Source organism: Nipponia nippon, unplaced genomic scaffold, assembly GCF_047370975.1.
Source record: "Nipponia nippon isolate SJK-2023a ecotype South Korea unplaced genomic scaffold, ASM4737097v1 scaffold_17, whole genome shotgun sequence".
NCBI classification, from domain to species: Eukaryota; Metazoa; Chordata; class Aves; order Pelecaniformes; family Threskiornithidae; genus Nipponia; species Nipponia nippon.
This window is the reverse complement of record NW_028262333.1, coordinates 4741570-4758085: the sequence shown is the minus strand read 5'-3', so window position 1 is coordinate 4758085 and position 16516 is coordinate 4741570. Positions and strand designations below refer to the sequence as shown.

The following is a 16516-nucleotide window of genomic DNA, read 5'->3' as shown; positions in this document are numbered from 1 at the left end:
AAAGGCAGACATCTTTGGCATCTTTTTAAACACAACGCTCAGTTTTCTAGCTAGCATGAGACTGCATGTTTTCATCATCTACAGCAGACTTCCTTGGTCCCAAGCTGCACATCAAGATAATTCACATGATCAAGAGCCGCAAAATAAACACACTGCATACTCTGCAGAGAAGGAAGGGAAGGGCCGGTTGGAGTGATTTGTAACTACGAGATGAACACAGCTTTCCAATGTCCCCATCTCCCTTACAGAACAGAATTTGCTCAGTTTCCTACATCACCGACACCAGCTGACACTGCTGAGCTTCCTTCCACAGGCAGGAAGTTTGATTGCCCAACGGCCCTTGCACTAGCCAAATTCCACAGGTTTCCATATATATGTGTATGTCTTGCTCCTTCCAAACATTATTATCCCTACTAATATTAAAGGACACACAGCTGGGCTTACAAGGAAGATCCATCGGTCAGTGCCAGGAGATACACAAGAAGAGACTCACCTTCAGGAAGGATGATACTGCAAATCTCTTGCATCAGAGTGAAATTGCCAGCATCATAACTGCGGGTCACAGCTCCAAGAATACTTTTCACTGCCTCATCCCAGGTAGCAGTCTGATAGCTCAGGGCTGCAAGGGTTAGGTCATGGGAGATACGGAAAAGCACCTACAGGAAGCACCAGAGAGCATGATTAATAGTTTTACTGCAAAGTGTGAATTACTCACAGCTTATGACCGCCGTGGAAGAGCCCAGAAGCACGTGACTTAACCAAAAGCAATTTTAACGACAATGCAATTTACATAGTCTCCTTCATGCAGGAGATACAGTGCTTTTACATTACTTGTAACTGTAAAATCAGCAGCTGTGCTTGCATGTGTCCTGCTAAACAGATGAGAGCTGGGAGTACACCAAAGGTCAGTGACTCACTGTGGTCAGAGAGAAGGGCTGCAGGAGCACCAGCCTACGAACAGACCTTCTCAGCTTCAGGATATTTTAACAACGAGCAGCCCTGCCTCTCCTAACAGTTCAACACAAAACCCTGAACCGCTGCCAAGACTCAGCTATGCCAATCACTCCCACCCGGCCAGCACCTCTCCGTGATCGCAGTGCTCATCACTGACACCACATGTCAGTTCTTACCCTGCACAGAAACAAATGCAGAAACTGCATGTCATCTACTTCTCCCAGACTAAAACCTCATCCTGGAGCAGGGTGCAGACATCAGTCCGCTGGGAATGGCTGGCACAACACCACAAAGTGGCTGTGTTTCACTGCGTATGCCGTAGTAAAGCTCAGCGTGTGTACAGATCTAAATCCATTTACCTGCTTTGGGGGTGTGTTGCTGGTAGAAGGAGGATGCTCAATACTGTGCAGCTGCTCCCGTGCACATGTGGCTTGCTCAGCGGTGTCCATGCCCAATACATTCTGCCACACTTCTACCACCATGTCAAAAAATGAGGCCTCTCTGTTCAGCTCCCAGCTGTGGTAACAGGGAGGCACCAGGCTCTTTCGGTTACAGGGATTTCTTTCACTAAGGCACTTGCAAAGCAGTTCGTTAAGGCAGAAAACAAGTCTCTGTCCCTTTAACAAGAAAAACAAAACAAAGAGCACTGAGCTGCTGCTAAAAGAAAAACAATCCCTTACTGACCACAGCAGGTAGACAAATTTAAGAACATCATGGCTAGTAGCAGCTTGTTGGTGATATAGACTGTTTCACAACTGCAGCTACCATAGAACAATGCTGATAGACTCAGAGGCTCTAAGGTCAGAAAGAAACCTCAGAATAAGCTAAGCTAGCCTTCTGCTTCTCAGTCTGCACAAAAACAAATTTCTGGATTAAGCCTCCAGCAGATGGACTTACGGTTAGCTCATGTGTTCCTTTAATGTAAACAGCAAATACTTTCCTTCACTTCTTTCTTCTTATGATCAGTATTGCATACTTAAAAAAAAATCCCACTTTTCTCAACTACCTCTGAGATAACTAACAAGCATAGAGCTCCCCACCACGGGCCCTTTGCCTCTGCAAAGGCACGTGCTTTTTCACAGGGTCGTTGCAATAAACTTCTAGAAAAGTATTTTGAGGCAAAACCAGCTCAAAGGACTACCTGTGGGCTATTAACATATGGGAAGTGATGCCAAGTTAACCAAGTTAATCTGGAGAGAGACAATGCTAAAGAAAGCAGAAAGGAAACGACCAGACTCACAAATAAAGTTTTATGTTGCTGAAGGACTTCCTGAGCTCCCACCCAGTTCCGCGATAGCAGCAGGTCTTGGGCGCATCTGAAAGACAAAGTTGCTGACAACTCCTCCTCTCCAGACACCAGCGCAAGCTCAGCAGCAGTTTTAAGGGATGTCGCATCCCCCTTTTTTGCCAACACCTTAACTGCATCATAGGGTGAGGAAGCCCCCAAATAACTGAAAAGAGATAAAAGTAAATCAGCTTGATTAGTGCTAAGATATGGTTTTTAAATTGTATGGCAACACAACAGCACAAACATAAAATGAAGATAAACCTGCATTTTCCACAGGTTCTCAGAGCTCTCATCACTTTGCTTTACCAATGTTTGTACTATGGACATGGTGCCTGACCTGCTGCAAAGCTATGCATGGAAAGTCACAAAGCCTAATAATCTGGACTGAAACCTCTGGTGGTGTCCACACCACGCACGACTTGGATGAGAAATAGAAATAAATAGATTCAAGAGACAAAGGTTATCTGCAGTAGTTTATCCCTACTGCATTTCTCTGGATTTCATCCGAATCCTTTCACAAGTGTAAACACCCTCAAAAATGCCAGAACTGAAATCAGCATCAAGCAAAGGACACTATTCCAGCCAAAATATTTCAAGTGTTATTAGTAATTTTGGTAGTCACAAATTTGAAACACTCTAGTTGGAGGAAGATAACCCAGTGATTAGGCTATTAGCTAAGGCCTCAAGAAACTCAAGATGAACTGTTGCGCTGCACATTTCCAGCGGAAAGGTTGGAAACATCACATAGTCTTCTCATATACATCCTAATCTTAGTCTTGCTAGACTAGTTTTCAAAGACTTCCAGTAATGTCTATGGAAAGAGATGGCTCTGCTGTAGTGTGGCACTTGGACCTTCTGCTCTGAACTGCCCTCTGGAGCTTCCAGAGGGAGTCTAGTGAGATCAGGCCCAGAAAGCACCTCAGACAAATAACGACCAGACTGGTTAACAGATTTCAGCTGCTACAAAACCAAGAACCTTCTTTGTTTCAGGCACGGAACTAATTCTGTCTTCTTGCCAGTAACACTCACCATTTGGCGGCCATGGAATAATGACCATCTTTCTCTAACAGAGCTGCCCAACTGGTGTAGAGATCCCTCAGAATTGGATCTTCTGGACGCAACCTGGCCTTAGCAATTACAATTGCTTCCCTAATGCACATAAGAGAAACCAGACAGAAAAGTTAATTGACTGTGCACAAAAAGTGAACGAAAATGTCAAATCTAACCCACCAGAAAACAAGAGCAAATCCTAGACATAAATATACAGCGACCTGTAAAAATGGTTCACTTTCAGGAGCTCGACAGCCTCGTACACTTTATGGATGGACAGGAGATGGGAGGCAGCCTTCACATACTGCTCCTGAAAACACAGCTGCTTCACAAAGGCTTCTACTGTCCAAACCCAGGCCTGATATCCAACTGCAAAAGAGAAGGCAATACAATTGGAGGCAAAGTTTTAAAACTGGAAGAATTCCTGTGGGATGACATCATCACTGGTTTCTTCAACATGTACCTCTTCTCTGCTCCAGATTAGTTTCTTAACCATCCTAATACAAGCCAATGAGGCAATGAAACAGGGCAGAGCCAGGGCTTGAACACGACTGTAGGACTTGACTACCAGTAAAATAACTTCAAAGCATATTTAAACCAACAGCAAGCTGGAAGGACTGCTACATAGTACAAAGAACTAACTTTGTGCTTGGAAGGATGGGCCTGCTCCTTCAAGAAGTCCCAAAGGAAACCACTCTACTTCCTGCTATCCCAACCTAAGGGTGCTTCTGGAAACACCCAGGTCTTTGTCATAATAGGATATGCTTTGTGTTTGATTTCTGTTATCAGGCAGTTAAAGAAGCAGCTTCCTTCCAGTCTGGAACAACCATGAGTTTCCAGCCCAGAACAATCAGAATGAGGCTACCCTTCGCAGCTAATCATCTGCTTACGTGTTACAAGAACAAACATACCCATGGGTGAGATTGCTACCAGCTGGTCTGTTAGCTCTCCCCTCTCAGCAGCTGCCTGGAGGACACCCTTCATATCTCCTTTCCACAACATAAGCTGCTGAAAGAGCTCTGGATGCCCATTCTCCAAGTGATGTTTTCCTGTTGGAAGCAAACACACTTCCTATCAGCATGAGTGCAACAGCATTATTTGCCATAGTACAATAACTTGGCAAAATGAGATTATTCACGTTTAAGGTATTGCAGGTTTGCATCTGAAAGATGTAAAAACTATTTGGGAAAAATAGGTCTTTTCTTCTTTTCACACAGACCTGCATTCTTAATCCATAGTAAAGAAAATGCAAATATTTTTCCCATTCCTTGAATGTCACAGTTACAATGGACATATTGTCAAAGTGGATTCCTTATTCCACTTACCTTCCACATCAATCATCTTGTGCAGAGAAGCCCTGTCTGCGAACAGCCCCAGGTGGATGCGATCCTTGAGGTCAGGGGACACATCTTCATTATTATCTAAACCAGATAAAAAGAATGAATGTTTAAGATTTGGTACAACTCTGGGAACTGGGACCTGTCAAGTGACTGTACCACTCCATTACACTCAACTGTCGGCAAATGCTTGTATCTTCTGCTTTCTTTCCTGTATAGCAGATTTAACAATTTGCAGATCAACACTTAGAACTTGCATCGAAGTTTGATTAGAAGGACCACGTTCGTGCAGAACATTCATTCTAAATCAAACACAGCACGTTCCTTTGCATGCTCTAAGGAACAATACTGTGAGAATACAAACATCTCCCTCATAGCTTATTTTCTTCTGCTCATATTATACTTCTGAAGGTGAAAAACACTTTGCACGTAGGCAGACAATCTTACCCTATCTCCACAACATATGAGCCTACTCAAAACCTGTCTGGAGCGGCTAGAGAGTGCTGAAACACTGCAAGAGAAGTTAGATAAGAGACCTCAACTAGTCACACACTTTGATAAAGGTAAGGATTTTAAAAAAATAATGCCTAGTGGTCAAAGTCAAGTCCTTAGACACATGCTTCTGAATACTTTAGAGCACCTACCCTGTAAGTATTTTAGTATTAGACTGATACCTTTGTTTTTCAGACATGTAGCCAGCCTCAAGCAGTCCTGATGCAATTCATCTTTTGATCTGTGATCCATGAATGTGCTGAAGGGTAGAATAGAACGAGGCTTCCTCTTCTTCAGAGAGGCATCAGGAGCTGAAAAAATCAGACACATGTTAGTCACTGCTGCACAGTTGTAAGAGTCTCTTACAGCAGAAGTCTCTAACGTATTCTAAAACCCTCTCTTCCTCACACAGGAAAACAAAGCCCAGATGTTTAAGTGCCACATGCATCCCTATTATGACAACTCTGACTTTTGAACACTGATCACTTTGCATATTTTTCTGCCCATCTTACCTGGAATGAAACTAGCAACTAAAAGGCAGTACCTAAGCCCACATTAAATTAACTACTCAATTGACCTGACAAGCAGGGCAAATAAAAGAAGAAACTTAAAACCTTTAAGTTTTTAAAAGCATGCTCTTCTTCCTCTGGCACTTATTTGGTGTCACATTCGGAAGGGAAGCTGCAGCCAAACAGAAGCCTAGAATGAGAAACTCTGCCTTGATGCAGGACTGTTAAAAGTCCCTGAAACATACTAACTTGGTTTGTCTTTAGGTGGATCCTTTTTCACAGGAATGGCTTTCTGGGTCACAAAAGGCTTTGGCAAGCTGAATGAAGAATAATCATATGCAGGTGAAGATGTATCCTTGGACACTGTGGAGTGATAAAAAAAAGGAAAAACAATACATGGAAAAGCGCATAGCAGAATACTTGACATATTCCCATTCTACTACATTAATTTCAAAATATAAAGAAACCAAGCTTTGCTTTGCCATAGAACTTAATAGCTTTTTAGGAAAAGGAAATATTAAGAAAACATTACAGAACTGTCAGAAAGCTAAATAAGATGTCAACAGACACTAACAAAGGTCCAGCAATATTTTAAGATTTATCACCAGAAGGCAACACTGATCAAAAATGACACTGTTTAAGCCAAACACAGTAACTTTGTTCGTTAGGCCAGAATCTTCTTATTTAAAGACAATTAGTCCCAAACTAGTTCAGAAAATTATGAAAGCCATTCCAGAACTGTACTTCCTTCAAGTGGACTATTTCAATAAAACCATATTGTGAGAAAATCTGCATGAAAATATTAAACTTAGTGATGCTCTGAGGGCTAAACAGTCTGGGAACCATTGAACTGAGATGATTTGATTACTACCAGTCATGGAGACTTTATTGGGCAACTCTGCCTCCTGAGCTTCTTTTTCTCCTTCATGGTCCGACACTCCATTTTCCTCTGGCAACATTTCCTTCGCGCTCTCATCTCCATTCACGGCATCACTTAGATCCTGCTTGGCTGGACTCTTTCCTATGGGCTTTTTCTTCTTCTTGGTTTTGACTTTCGGTTGCATACTTCTTTTTTTCTCTAATTCTATACTCTTTTTGCCTGTAAAAGGTTGCAAAAGTTACCCTGATATTATCTGTACAGATTTTTAGTGTATTAGCTGTCTGTCTCTCAAGATCAACATTTAGTTTCCAAATACGGATACAACTCAATTTAAACCTAGGCACGGTTTATTCCTGAAGAGGTAGCAGGCAGATTTGGAATTCAGCATAAGAACTTATCATACCCTTTCAACATGGCAACCCTCTCTTTCCCAGCTCCAACATCATCTTCAGGAAAGGATCTTCTGTTTGAATATACTTACCCTGAGGAGGCCGTGTGTGCTCCTGCTTTGAGATGTGCCATTTGTGAACAGAAAAATCATCTGCTCCTGTATAAACAGCATCTGAATCCACTGGTGACCACTGGACACTCAGTAGGCGGCCCTGGTGCCCCCGGTAGTTACAGAGTGGCTCTTCCTTCATAACATCCCATACCTTATAAACAAGAAAGAAATCCAATTACTCAGAGTCTCATCTTCCCCTAATACTCTGCATTTTCTCTTCAGTGACTTGCACTTGTAGGAGCTTCTCTTTCAGGGCATTTGCACAGGTATTTCAAATACCAACATGCAAATGGAGAAAATTCAGGGCTTCCTTTGTTTGCATCGATACATTTGCAGAACATCTTTCTTTTTTAAGGATCCAAAAGTGTCAGGATGAAAACTATAATGACTGGACTTACAAATCAAAACAAAAACATAGGGATACCTGCACATCAGGTATCCAGAACCAGGAGATGGTTACCAAGGGTAAATTTGCAGTACTTCAGTAGTTCACCTCACAAGAGCAGCTTTGCTGTTTAGTCAGCTCGATTCTAAACCACTGTAGAATGGATGATTTGAAACTAAAAGAAATACACTTCTGAGTGGCTGTGGAGCAATACCTGTGCAGTGCCATCATAGCAAGCAGATACCAATCTTCCCTCATGGTGGGGGCTCCAAGAAAGACTTGTGATTTTAGCTGTGTGCCCAGCCAGAGTTCGAAAAGGCTCCGTTATTGTCAAAGGACTTTCTGGAGTGCCCTCTGAAAGAAAAAAGAAAAGGATCAAGTATGGCCAGCAAGACAAACCATGAGTAAACCAAAACAAGACACCAAGAATTGGAATATAATCTGCAAACCGTTACCTACGACGCTCTTCAGATTATGCACATAAATAGTGGCATTGATTGAGCCTGAAGCTATCAAGTAACTCAGCTCTGGCTGGCTCCCATGCTCGTGATGCCAACGAATAGCGTTAATCAGTTTATGATGTTGCTGGATAGTGCAGAGCAACTTCAAGTTTGGCGCCTGAAATATTTCAATTGAGCTGAAATGTGAGAACAACAATGTAAGAAAACCACCAGTCACTAAAAATGGGATTTTTTTTATTATCCGGCATGAGAAGAATGACAGAACATGAAACAGAGTAACTAAAAGAGTTTTTCTTTTCTGGATTCAACTCAAACCCTTGTTTAGTACATCAGCAAAAGTGCGTTTTAACCGTGAGTGGATCCTTGAAAAATCATTTAACATGATGTGGATCCTCCATGCCAAGAGCGGCTAAACCAAATAATAGCAAGGAATACTGTATTATCACAAGTCAAATACACGGGCAGTGAAAGAACAGAGACAAACCAGGGCAACAAAAAGTATGTTTGCTTTGCTACAGTGATTCTAGTCAGGATCAGCACATACACAACTGAAACATACCCATCTTCATTGCCAAGAGCCAAGAGTTTGCCATCTGGTTTCCAGCTGATCTCAGTACGCGCAGGCAGTTTGTGCTGTAGAAAGAAGACACAACTGTTGCCAAAACCTCTTAAATCTCTCTTGCATGCATTCAACAGAGCAAGACTGGCAACTGCACGGAGTTGCAGTCAGTCTGCAAAGTCACAAAAGGGTCCATTGCATTTTGTAGCAGTGACATAAGCTTGAGCAATTAAGGACTGAATGAACTGATGCAAGAACCAGTGGTAATTTTTATCAGTTCAGTGAAATGCCTCAAAGGAGGTCTGTCTGGATTCCAAGAGGACCCTGATGCTTGATCTCCTTATGCTCCTTGGAAAGCCCCAGACATTGCAAGCAAATTCTATCATCTTTCAAAAGAAATCAGTTTACTTGTAATTACTTCTATTCTTTCTAATTCAGATGAAAGCTTACAATTTAGATACCTAAAAATGATTGTTTTGTCGCCTGTGACATTAGTCTCTTAACCCCCAGTAAGTCCTCTACTCAAGGAAGAAGCCAAATCCCACCTGATATAAATCAATATAGTTTGATTGACTTCAGTGGACTTACGCTGACTTAAAGCAACTGAAGATCTAACCCGCTTCACTTATTTTGTACTCTCAACTCAGAAATGACTGATCGTACTTGAGAAGATGCTATGGTCAGTTATCACCAACCACTCTGCATTAGCTGCAGCATAAAGGGAAACAGACTCCTGCAAAATCATGACTGCCTTTACTGCAGAATTTATTTAAAAAAGAAAAAGTTAACGTTTGAAACAACAACTAGAGAAGTTGAGGTAGTTAACTCATGCATGCCCACCACATGTTCTAAGCTCTGATGTTATCCAGGATATTACTTCAAGTGCTTTGGAACTGGAAAGCTCTATATGAACTAATTATTTTAAATAGCCACACACAGCTTTAAAACCAGACTCTACTGCAACTTAACTTTTCTGGTTAAGTAAATTACACAGTAGAAAATTAAGTAACTGATGCCAGAACAGATGTGCCATGTTGACATTGGGGGAAAAAAAGACCCTTTTTCAGAGGCAAACACATAAACGGTTTAAATAGTTTTTGAGTCAAGAGGTGTCTCTGAAGTTCATCTGTGGAGACGGCGGGTTTCAGATTTTTTATTTGTTACAGATAAATCATGAAGGCAAAACCAGAAACCTACAACTACAAGGCCATAGAAACTATGACATCGTTACCACGAATCCATAAAATCCCCTCAAAATCATACTCACTTTGATTGAATTAGTGTCTCGGATGACTTTGTTAATGTCATTTGCCTCTCCATTAAGCTTCCAGGGGTTGTGTTGAAAAACAATACCTTCTCCAGCACAACTATATAAAGTTACAGAGGGCTGTTCACCGTCTCCTCCTGTCCAACAGAGAAAAAAAGCTAAATATACTATGTCTTCATCAGTCTGCCCAGAAGTAATCACTCCCACTATAAATCAAAACAGTGTTTTAAAAGACTATATAAATGCTTCAATTGCCTGTGATCCGGCAGCAAGAAATTCTCACAATACAATCCTCTGAAAGGCCCTCTCATTTCTCCCAACAGCTCTCTCCATAGCACAATCACTGCAAGCATTAAAATTCTCTTTAAGTTTGCTCCTTAAAAAAAATTCAAGTTGTGTAAGAAGAGCTAACGGAGCTGTTCTGTTTAGTTCAAATGGTAGAAACATACTTCTGGAGCTAAGGAACCCATATTTGATCCAACGCAGTTAAGAAAGCCTGTGCTGGTCTGTAACACCCTGAAGTAAGCACAGCGGTGTGGTACGCCACTCCCACCTATTTCTTGAAGCTACCAGAATTCAAAAACTGGAAGAGATTGTTTTGGTCCCTTGTGAAACTATGAACAATTCTTCAAGCAGAATGCATTCTTAGCTGCTAGAAAGGACTGCTACCAAGCAAACGGGGCTCCTTTTCCTAAGAAGGGAGGGCATACCAACTTCGTGGCATCTGCGTGCTCTGCACGGATGTCCTGCTTTGTCACAAGGCATTGGAAGACTCACCAGAAGACAGAGGAGGAGTCGGAGGCCCCCAGGCTAATGTGTATACAGTCTTCTTGTGGTAAGTACTGGAGATCTGAGGTGGCTTATTCTTAGCACTGGGCAGGAAGATAAAGAAGCAGGGGCAGTCAGATTTCAGCAAAGGGAAATAAAAAAAGAAAAAAAAAATAAAACCAACATATTTCCAGTGGTAAGAACAGACACCAGGTGCTTTAACAAACTAAAGCCATGGCTCAACCAAGCCTTCCTTAACATCTCCTGTAGGACACTACGAAAATCATAACAGAACTGTCCTGACCTTCACCTCCCTGTTGCTCTTCATTCTCTGAAAATGTCCTTCTGGCTAAAGTTTTTCTTGACTGATGCCCTCCCACAGGTGAACTCTGGTCATGCAATTTTAAGTTTTCCTTAAGTAAAGGTTACCTTAGAAGCTAGCAGACATAATGGAGAGATTAAAAGATGCACTGAAAATCCAACTGTTTGACTAGTTTTAATTTAATCCAACTCTTGTCTAACGGTAAAGTATGCCTCAGGAAAGACCACGCCACCTACGCAGGGGAACATAGCAGCAGGATCTGACACTAATGAATCTGAAAGCTACTTTCTTACCTGCTGGAGAAAGTGTCAAATATGCCAACTTTTCCATCATCTGTTCCAAACGCCAAGCAGCCTTCCTTAGTTGGATGCCAGGCTAACTGCAAGCAAAATAGAAAGAGACCCATAATGACACAAGCTACAGACACTTTATTTCTAAATAATAAACAAAAGGAAAGCACTGAAACCAATGAGCAAGCATCATCCCTTATACCCACCCTTCTAACTACAGCCACTTGATTTGATCACATCACTATGAGTATCAAAGGCTTCCCTCTACCAGCCATCACGGGGTAAGATGAAAGGGACTAAAATCATTAAAATGCTATTTGACATCTACATTACAAAATAGAAATAGAGAATATTGTAGGATGATGAGAAAACTTGTGCATGTCAAACTTCCTAGCAGAGTAAGGGAAACCATGGATGACGCAAGGAAGGATCACAAAGGAAGACAAAAGTGAAAGAGTAATGTAACAGCCAGCTGGACTTCACCTGATTTTCACTAGAGGTAATGCAAGCATCTAGGGCTGTAAAAAGGTCTAAAAATTTGTTGCCAAATTCTAAAATGTATTGTATACGAAATGAATCAAGTACAAAAGGAACAGCTTGGCTTTATATATTTTTAGTTGGGAAAAACCTTCTTCAGAGTGAAAGAGAAAGAAAAATGTTCTTGAAAGAAAAAAAATGGAGTGAAAAGAGAAGAGACATGGAAAAGAAAAAGGGAATCAAAAGCACACTTACTGCTGTAACCTTGGACTTTATGCTTTGCCAGAAGGTTTTAACGTCATAAATATTGTTCATGGACAAAGTATTCCACACCCGGATCATGCTGTCTCCAACACCTATGGCAAGACAGCCTGTGTCCACAGGGGAGAAGGCAAGACTATAGACAAATCCCCCAAGCGAGGGCATGGTCCAGCTACAATCGAGAGTTGATAGGTCCCAGCACTTCACCTGAAGAAAATTTAAGGAACAAGGAATGGTTAAATGTAGAGTGACTACAGGTCTGACATGGAAAAACAAAGCACGAGTGAGACGGAAAATGGAAGGGTCAAATTCAAGGCTTGACATAGTATGCGATCTGCACCCAGAGGATTACATGTCACAGACAGGGCTGTAATAGTTGGAAGACTGTAATGGAATGGACAAAATGACTGTATTTTGATACTACAGTCCTCTTCTGACTTCAAAATAGGAGGCGCTCTGCTGTCTGTAAAAGGCAAAAAGTTAAAAAAAAACCCCAAACCTTTGGTTTGTACGAGTAAATGGTTTTAAGAAGGAAAAATAAAATGAAACATACAGGAAAAAAGAGACAGTAAGATCCTTTTACTAAATGCTCACCATTCAAGTCCAGAATGTCATGATCATTCACTCCACCATGGTAAGAGCTTGAGCTTATAAACTAACAAAAATCTACACAACCTGTGCTCAGAACAAATGTTAAGCAATGATGTTATGAAATGCTGCAATAAACCCACTTCAAGAGAAAATATGTGGCCCTAAAAGGGGTAGCCTTGCTCAGTTAAACTGTATAGGTACTGCTATTTTTATGTTAATTTTATAAATGGTTCTTACATCTCTGTCCATTGAAATGGAAAAAAGGAGCTCTTTGTCCTGATGCTTCACAGAACACAGATTGAAGACAATACGGGAGTGATTTTGTCCTTCTGAAGATCCTAGAAGTGTCCACTTGCGTTTTCCAGATTGGGTCAAATCCCAGAGCAGCAGTTCTCCTCTGCAAAATTTAAAGCATGTACTTCATTGTTCACTTCAAAAGAATAATATAGGCTATATATAAACTATATTACATGTATACATGCTGCAAGTGCAAGAGTAATACAGCTAGACACACATCCACTCCATGTGCCTATACCAGATACACACACGCAAACACTACCCTACAAATGATATCCATAGTTAACCATGCTGAAAACTGACGTGTCATCTTCTCCCAGCAGATGGGCAAAACCACAATTAGTACCATTAGCAGTCAATACTCAGTTAGATTATCAGACAAATTATGGAACAAACAGTAGTTTTCTAGAAGTCTGAACTCCCACTTCAACTCTTGGCCTGTCTTCTCTCCAGTTATACTGGGAAGGAAAGAGGAAGGGGGCGTCAACGTTTCCTACCCAGTTCTTCCTTAAGTATTAATACATGAATCTACAGTTACTGACGGTCTGCAGGCTGCTGTGTGCCCTACTTACCCAAAACCGCTGGATACAATTTCTGTGGAACGACCAGGCGGCCAGTGAACAGTCAGCCAAATGCGCTCTTTAACAGCAGGATCAACAGCTCCACCTCTTCTCTTCGTGGGTGGCAACTTCAAAGTCATTACACCTAGGGAACCAAGAGGGATCACCTAAACCTAGTACATCCAAATCCTGAGAGAAAAAGAAGTCCTGTGAATCTGAAGCTTTAAGTACGCTCCCCATGCTTTAAACTACCAAGTTAGCAAACGAAGGCTGCAGTTAGAGAAGAGCTCTTCCACCATACTGTTATTTATCTCATGTTATTAATCTTACTTACTTCTGCCTCTAGTACAGCTCCATATTCGTATGGTCTGATCTTTGCTTCCCGAAGCCAGGTAACAACCTTTCTTCGTGGTTGTGTCCTGTGTCAGCTCCCCATTTGGAACTTCGCCTTCCTCTGAAGGAACTACTGAATACCATTGAAGTCACATTATTATACTTTGAAATTCAAAGCTTTATAAAAATTAACTGAAAACATATTGATTTGTATCAGAACATACTTTATTGAACCTATCGGTTGCCTCTGCTTAGCTACTTACTGACTTTCTGTAAGGAATTCAATTCTCTAGAAGGACATTTACATGAACTAAAAATCACAAACTATTAATCACTTCTACATACCTTGGAGCTCATCTTGCCAAGCAGGCAACCTTTCTTCACCAGGGACAGGGCACCAGGCCAGACAGTGTATTTCATCGTCATGGCCTCTTAGTCGATGAAGTACTTCTCTTTTCCTGCTGATATCAATTATAACCACCATGCCGTCCTTGTAGCTAAAAAGAGAGATTTAAATTAACAAAGAGATTCTTGGATCCTTGTGGAAGAATATCTGACTCGATTTCCGAGCTCTTTACCAGGATCACCATCGCTGCGTTACAGCACGGAAGCCAAATCACAAGCAGCAATGGGACTAACAGACTAATGGTCAACAGGAGCTCCAGTATAGCACGGGTGTACCTGCAGCTGCCTTTTCAAGAAGTGCAAGCAGTACGTTTGGCTTCAAGAATGACAGCAATTCATCAGCAATACAGCTTTCAGTCAAGTCTAATTAAAACATAACAGTTTTAAGAAACTTCAAAGATGCAAAACAAACCTGGACCCTTATGCTGTTATGGATTTCTGTCTTGCAGGTCTATCAAATCTAAATGTTATTTCTAATTTGTTGTATACCAGAAGAAAAAAACAGCCACCAAAACCTCTTAAAATTAACCTTACAACTGTGTAGCAAAAATTCACAATAAGGTTCTTGCAGAAGAATGGAAATCAAACCGTAATGAATATTTACCCAATCGCCACCAGGTTTTCATGATGAGGAGAACAAGTGAGACAAAAAATTGTCCGAGGCTCCGGGAAGAACTGCTGGCTGTCACTCCTGTTGTGCCAGTAACAAACAACAATACCTTTCTCATCACCGGATACAATCAGATCTTTCACAAGAGGTGACCAGTGCAACGCCGAGATTGCGTTCTGAAGGAAGAGAATTGAATACATTTAAAGCTGTCTTACTGCCATCTAACACAGAGTAACAGGCAGAAAATAATCTGCGAGTGCTCCCCAGCATCAGCTCAGTTTGTAATACAGTGTTTCAGTTCTTTTGGGCTTTGGCACGATTGCGGTATTTGCCGCTACGGTATCCTGAGTCACAGTAACTGTTCAAATGTGTGTTCTTAGCCTGTCCTGTGTGGAACAATAACTTAGAATCATAGAACGCTTTGGGATGGAAGGGACCTTTGAAGGCCATCCAGTCCATCCCCCCTGCAGTGGGCAGGAACATCTACAACCAGATCAGGTTGCTCAGAGCCCCATCCAGCCTGGCCTCGAATGTTTCCAAGGATGGGGCATCTACCGCCTCTCTGAGTAACCTGTTCCAGTGTTTCACTGCCTTCATTGTAAAAAATTTCTTCCTTATATCTAGTCTGAATCTACCCTCTTTTAGTTTAAAACCATCACCCCTTGTCTTGTTGCAGCAGGCCTTGCTAAAAAGACTATCCCCATCTTTCTTGTAGGCTCTCTTTAAGTATTGAACGGCCGCAATGAGGTCTCCCCGCAGCCTTCTCTTCTCCAGGCTGAACAACCCCAACTCTCTCAGCCTTTTCTCACAGCAGAGGTGCTCCATCCCTCTGATCACTTTTGTGGCCTCCCCTGGCCCCGCTCCAACAGCTCCATGTCCTTCCCGTGCTGAGGACCCCAGAGCTGGACGCAGGGCTCCAGGGGGGTCTCCCCAGAGTGGAGCAGAGGGGCAGAACCCCCTCCCTCAAAAACTTGCTGAAAAGATTTTAAGCGAGCTGGGTTGGAGGCAATGAGCGCGCACTGCAAACATACTTGCTTACTGAGGCTTTGATGTTACCCAACAGCTTATTAAGGCGATGTAGCAACGCTGCAGCCCTAAGGCTGGAACAAAAACGCTGGCCAGAAGCATTCAGCGGCTTTAATTTCACCGCGTTTGAAAATCACCTTTGCTAAAGTAACATCGCCCTGCTTTGTGTGCAAGACTTAAAAGCACCCCCGCCCCCCGAGCCCTCTCCGTCTCACCCTCTCGGTGCCGCGGCTCCCCACCTGGTGCAGGCCGTGCTCCGCCACCGGCGCCAGCCCCGCCGTCTCCCAGATTTTGACGCTCCCGTCGTCGGAGCTGCTGGCGCAGAGGCTGCTCTGCCCGGGGCACTGACAAAAGGCGAACCCGGAGATCCTGTCCGTGTGCCCGATGAGCTCTCCTGCACCGACAGCAAGAGACACCGCGGCGGGACCCTCGGTGAGCGCACGGCACCTTCCGAAAACCGACCCCCCACCCCCCCCCCCACCCCCCCCCCGCCGCCCCGGGGCTCCCGCCGCCCCACGTGCCCGAGCGGCGCACGGCGGCTCCCGGCGGAGGGGGCGGCCCCGCGGGGCTCCTATAAAAGCCGGGGGGCTCAGGGAGGGCCGCCGGCAGGCCCGAGGTTCCCGCAGGAGCGCATCGTGGTGGTACCGTAAAAGGTGGGTGCGGAGGCACCACCGACATCCAGCAGGCAGACGCGGTGCCTCGCTGCGAAGCCGAAGAGGCGGCCGTCGCTGCTGGCGTCGCTGCAGCGGCTGCTGTACCAGTTGGGCGAGGCGGGCAGGACCCGCACCACCGCCGCCGCCATCGCCCCGGGCCGCACCGCGCCTCCCGCCACACGCCACCCAGCCCGGGCGCGGCCGCCAATCGCGGCGAACGCCGTCGCAAAGCGTCGCAA

General features: G+C 43.3%; 1 protein-coding gene across 7 annotated transcripts in view; it reads right to left on the bottom strand.

Annotated features, from left to right (window-relative positions):
- The window catches only part of GEMIN5 (gem nuclear organelle associated protein 5), a 23677-nt gene extending 7161 nt beyond the window's left edge, over positions 1 to 16516 (bottom strand). For 4 of the 7 annotated variants that reach the window (XM_087753623.1, XM_087753626.1, XM_087753627.1 and 1 more), the window contains exons 1-25: positions 16270 to 16516; positions 15840 to 16018; positions 14593 to 14774; positions 13929 to 14080; positions 13585 to 13716; positions 13263 to 13395; positions 12631 to 12790; positions 11797 to 12009; positions 11068 to 11153; positions 10462 to 10556; positions 9685 to 9821; positions 8418 to 8491; positions 7853 to 8034; positions 7612 to 7751; positions 6992 to 7163; positions 6502 to 6729; positions 5880 to 5993; positions 5304 to 5432; positions 4618 to 4713; positions 4204 to 4341; positions 3514 to 3661; positions 3272 to 3391; positions 2195 to 2405; positions 1314 to 1571; positions 494 to 656 (exon numbers count right to left, since the gene is read on the bottom strand). In XM_087753623.1, the coding sequence (XP_087609749.1) occupies positions 494 to 656; positions 1314 to 1571; positions 2195 to 2405; positions 3272 to 3391; positions 3514 to 3661; positions 4204 to 4341; positions 4618 to 4713; positions 5304 to 5432; positions 5880 to 5993; positions 6502 to 6729; positions 6992 to 7163; positions 7612 to 7751; positions 7853 to 8034; positions 8418 to 8491; positions 9685 to 9821; positions 10462 to 10556; positions 11068 to 11153; positions 11797 to 12009; positions 12631 to 12790; positions 13263 to 13395; positions 13585 to 13716; positions 13929 to 14080; positions 14593 to 14774; positions 15840 to 16018; positions 16270 to 16426 (3799 nt within the window). In that variant the 5' untranslated portion in view covers positions 16427 to 16516. The remainder of the gene's footprint in view (positions 1 to 493; positions 657 to 1313; positions 1572 to 2194; positions 2406 to 3271; positions 3392 to 3513; positions 3662 to 4203; positions 4342 to 4617; positions 4714 to 5303; positions 5433 to 5879; positions 5994 to 6501; positions 6730 to 6991; positions 7164 to 7611; positions 7752 to 7852; positions 8035 to 8417; positions 8492 to 9684; positions 9822 to 10461; positions 10557 to 11067; positions 11154 to 11796; positions 12010 to 12630; positions 12791 to 13262; positions 13396 to 13584; positions 13717 to 13928; positions 14081 to 14592; positions 14775 to 15839; positions 16019 to 16269) is intronic. The other 3 variants (XM_087753624.1, XM_087753625.1, XM_087753629.1) reach the window with 3 other exon arrangements.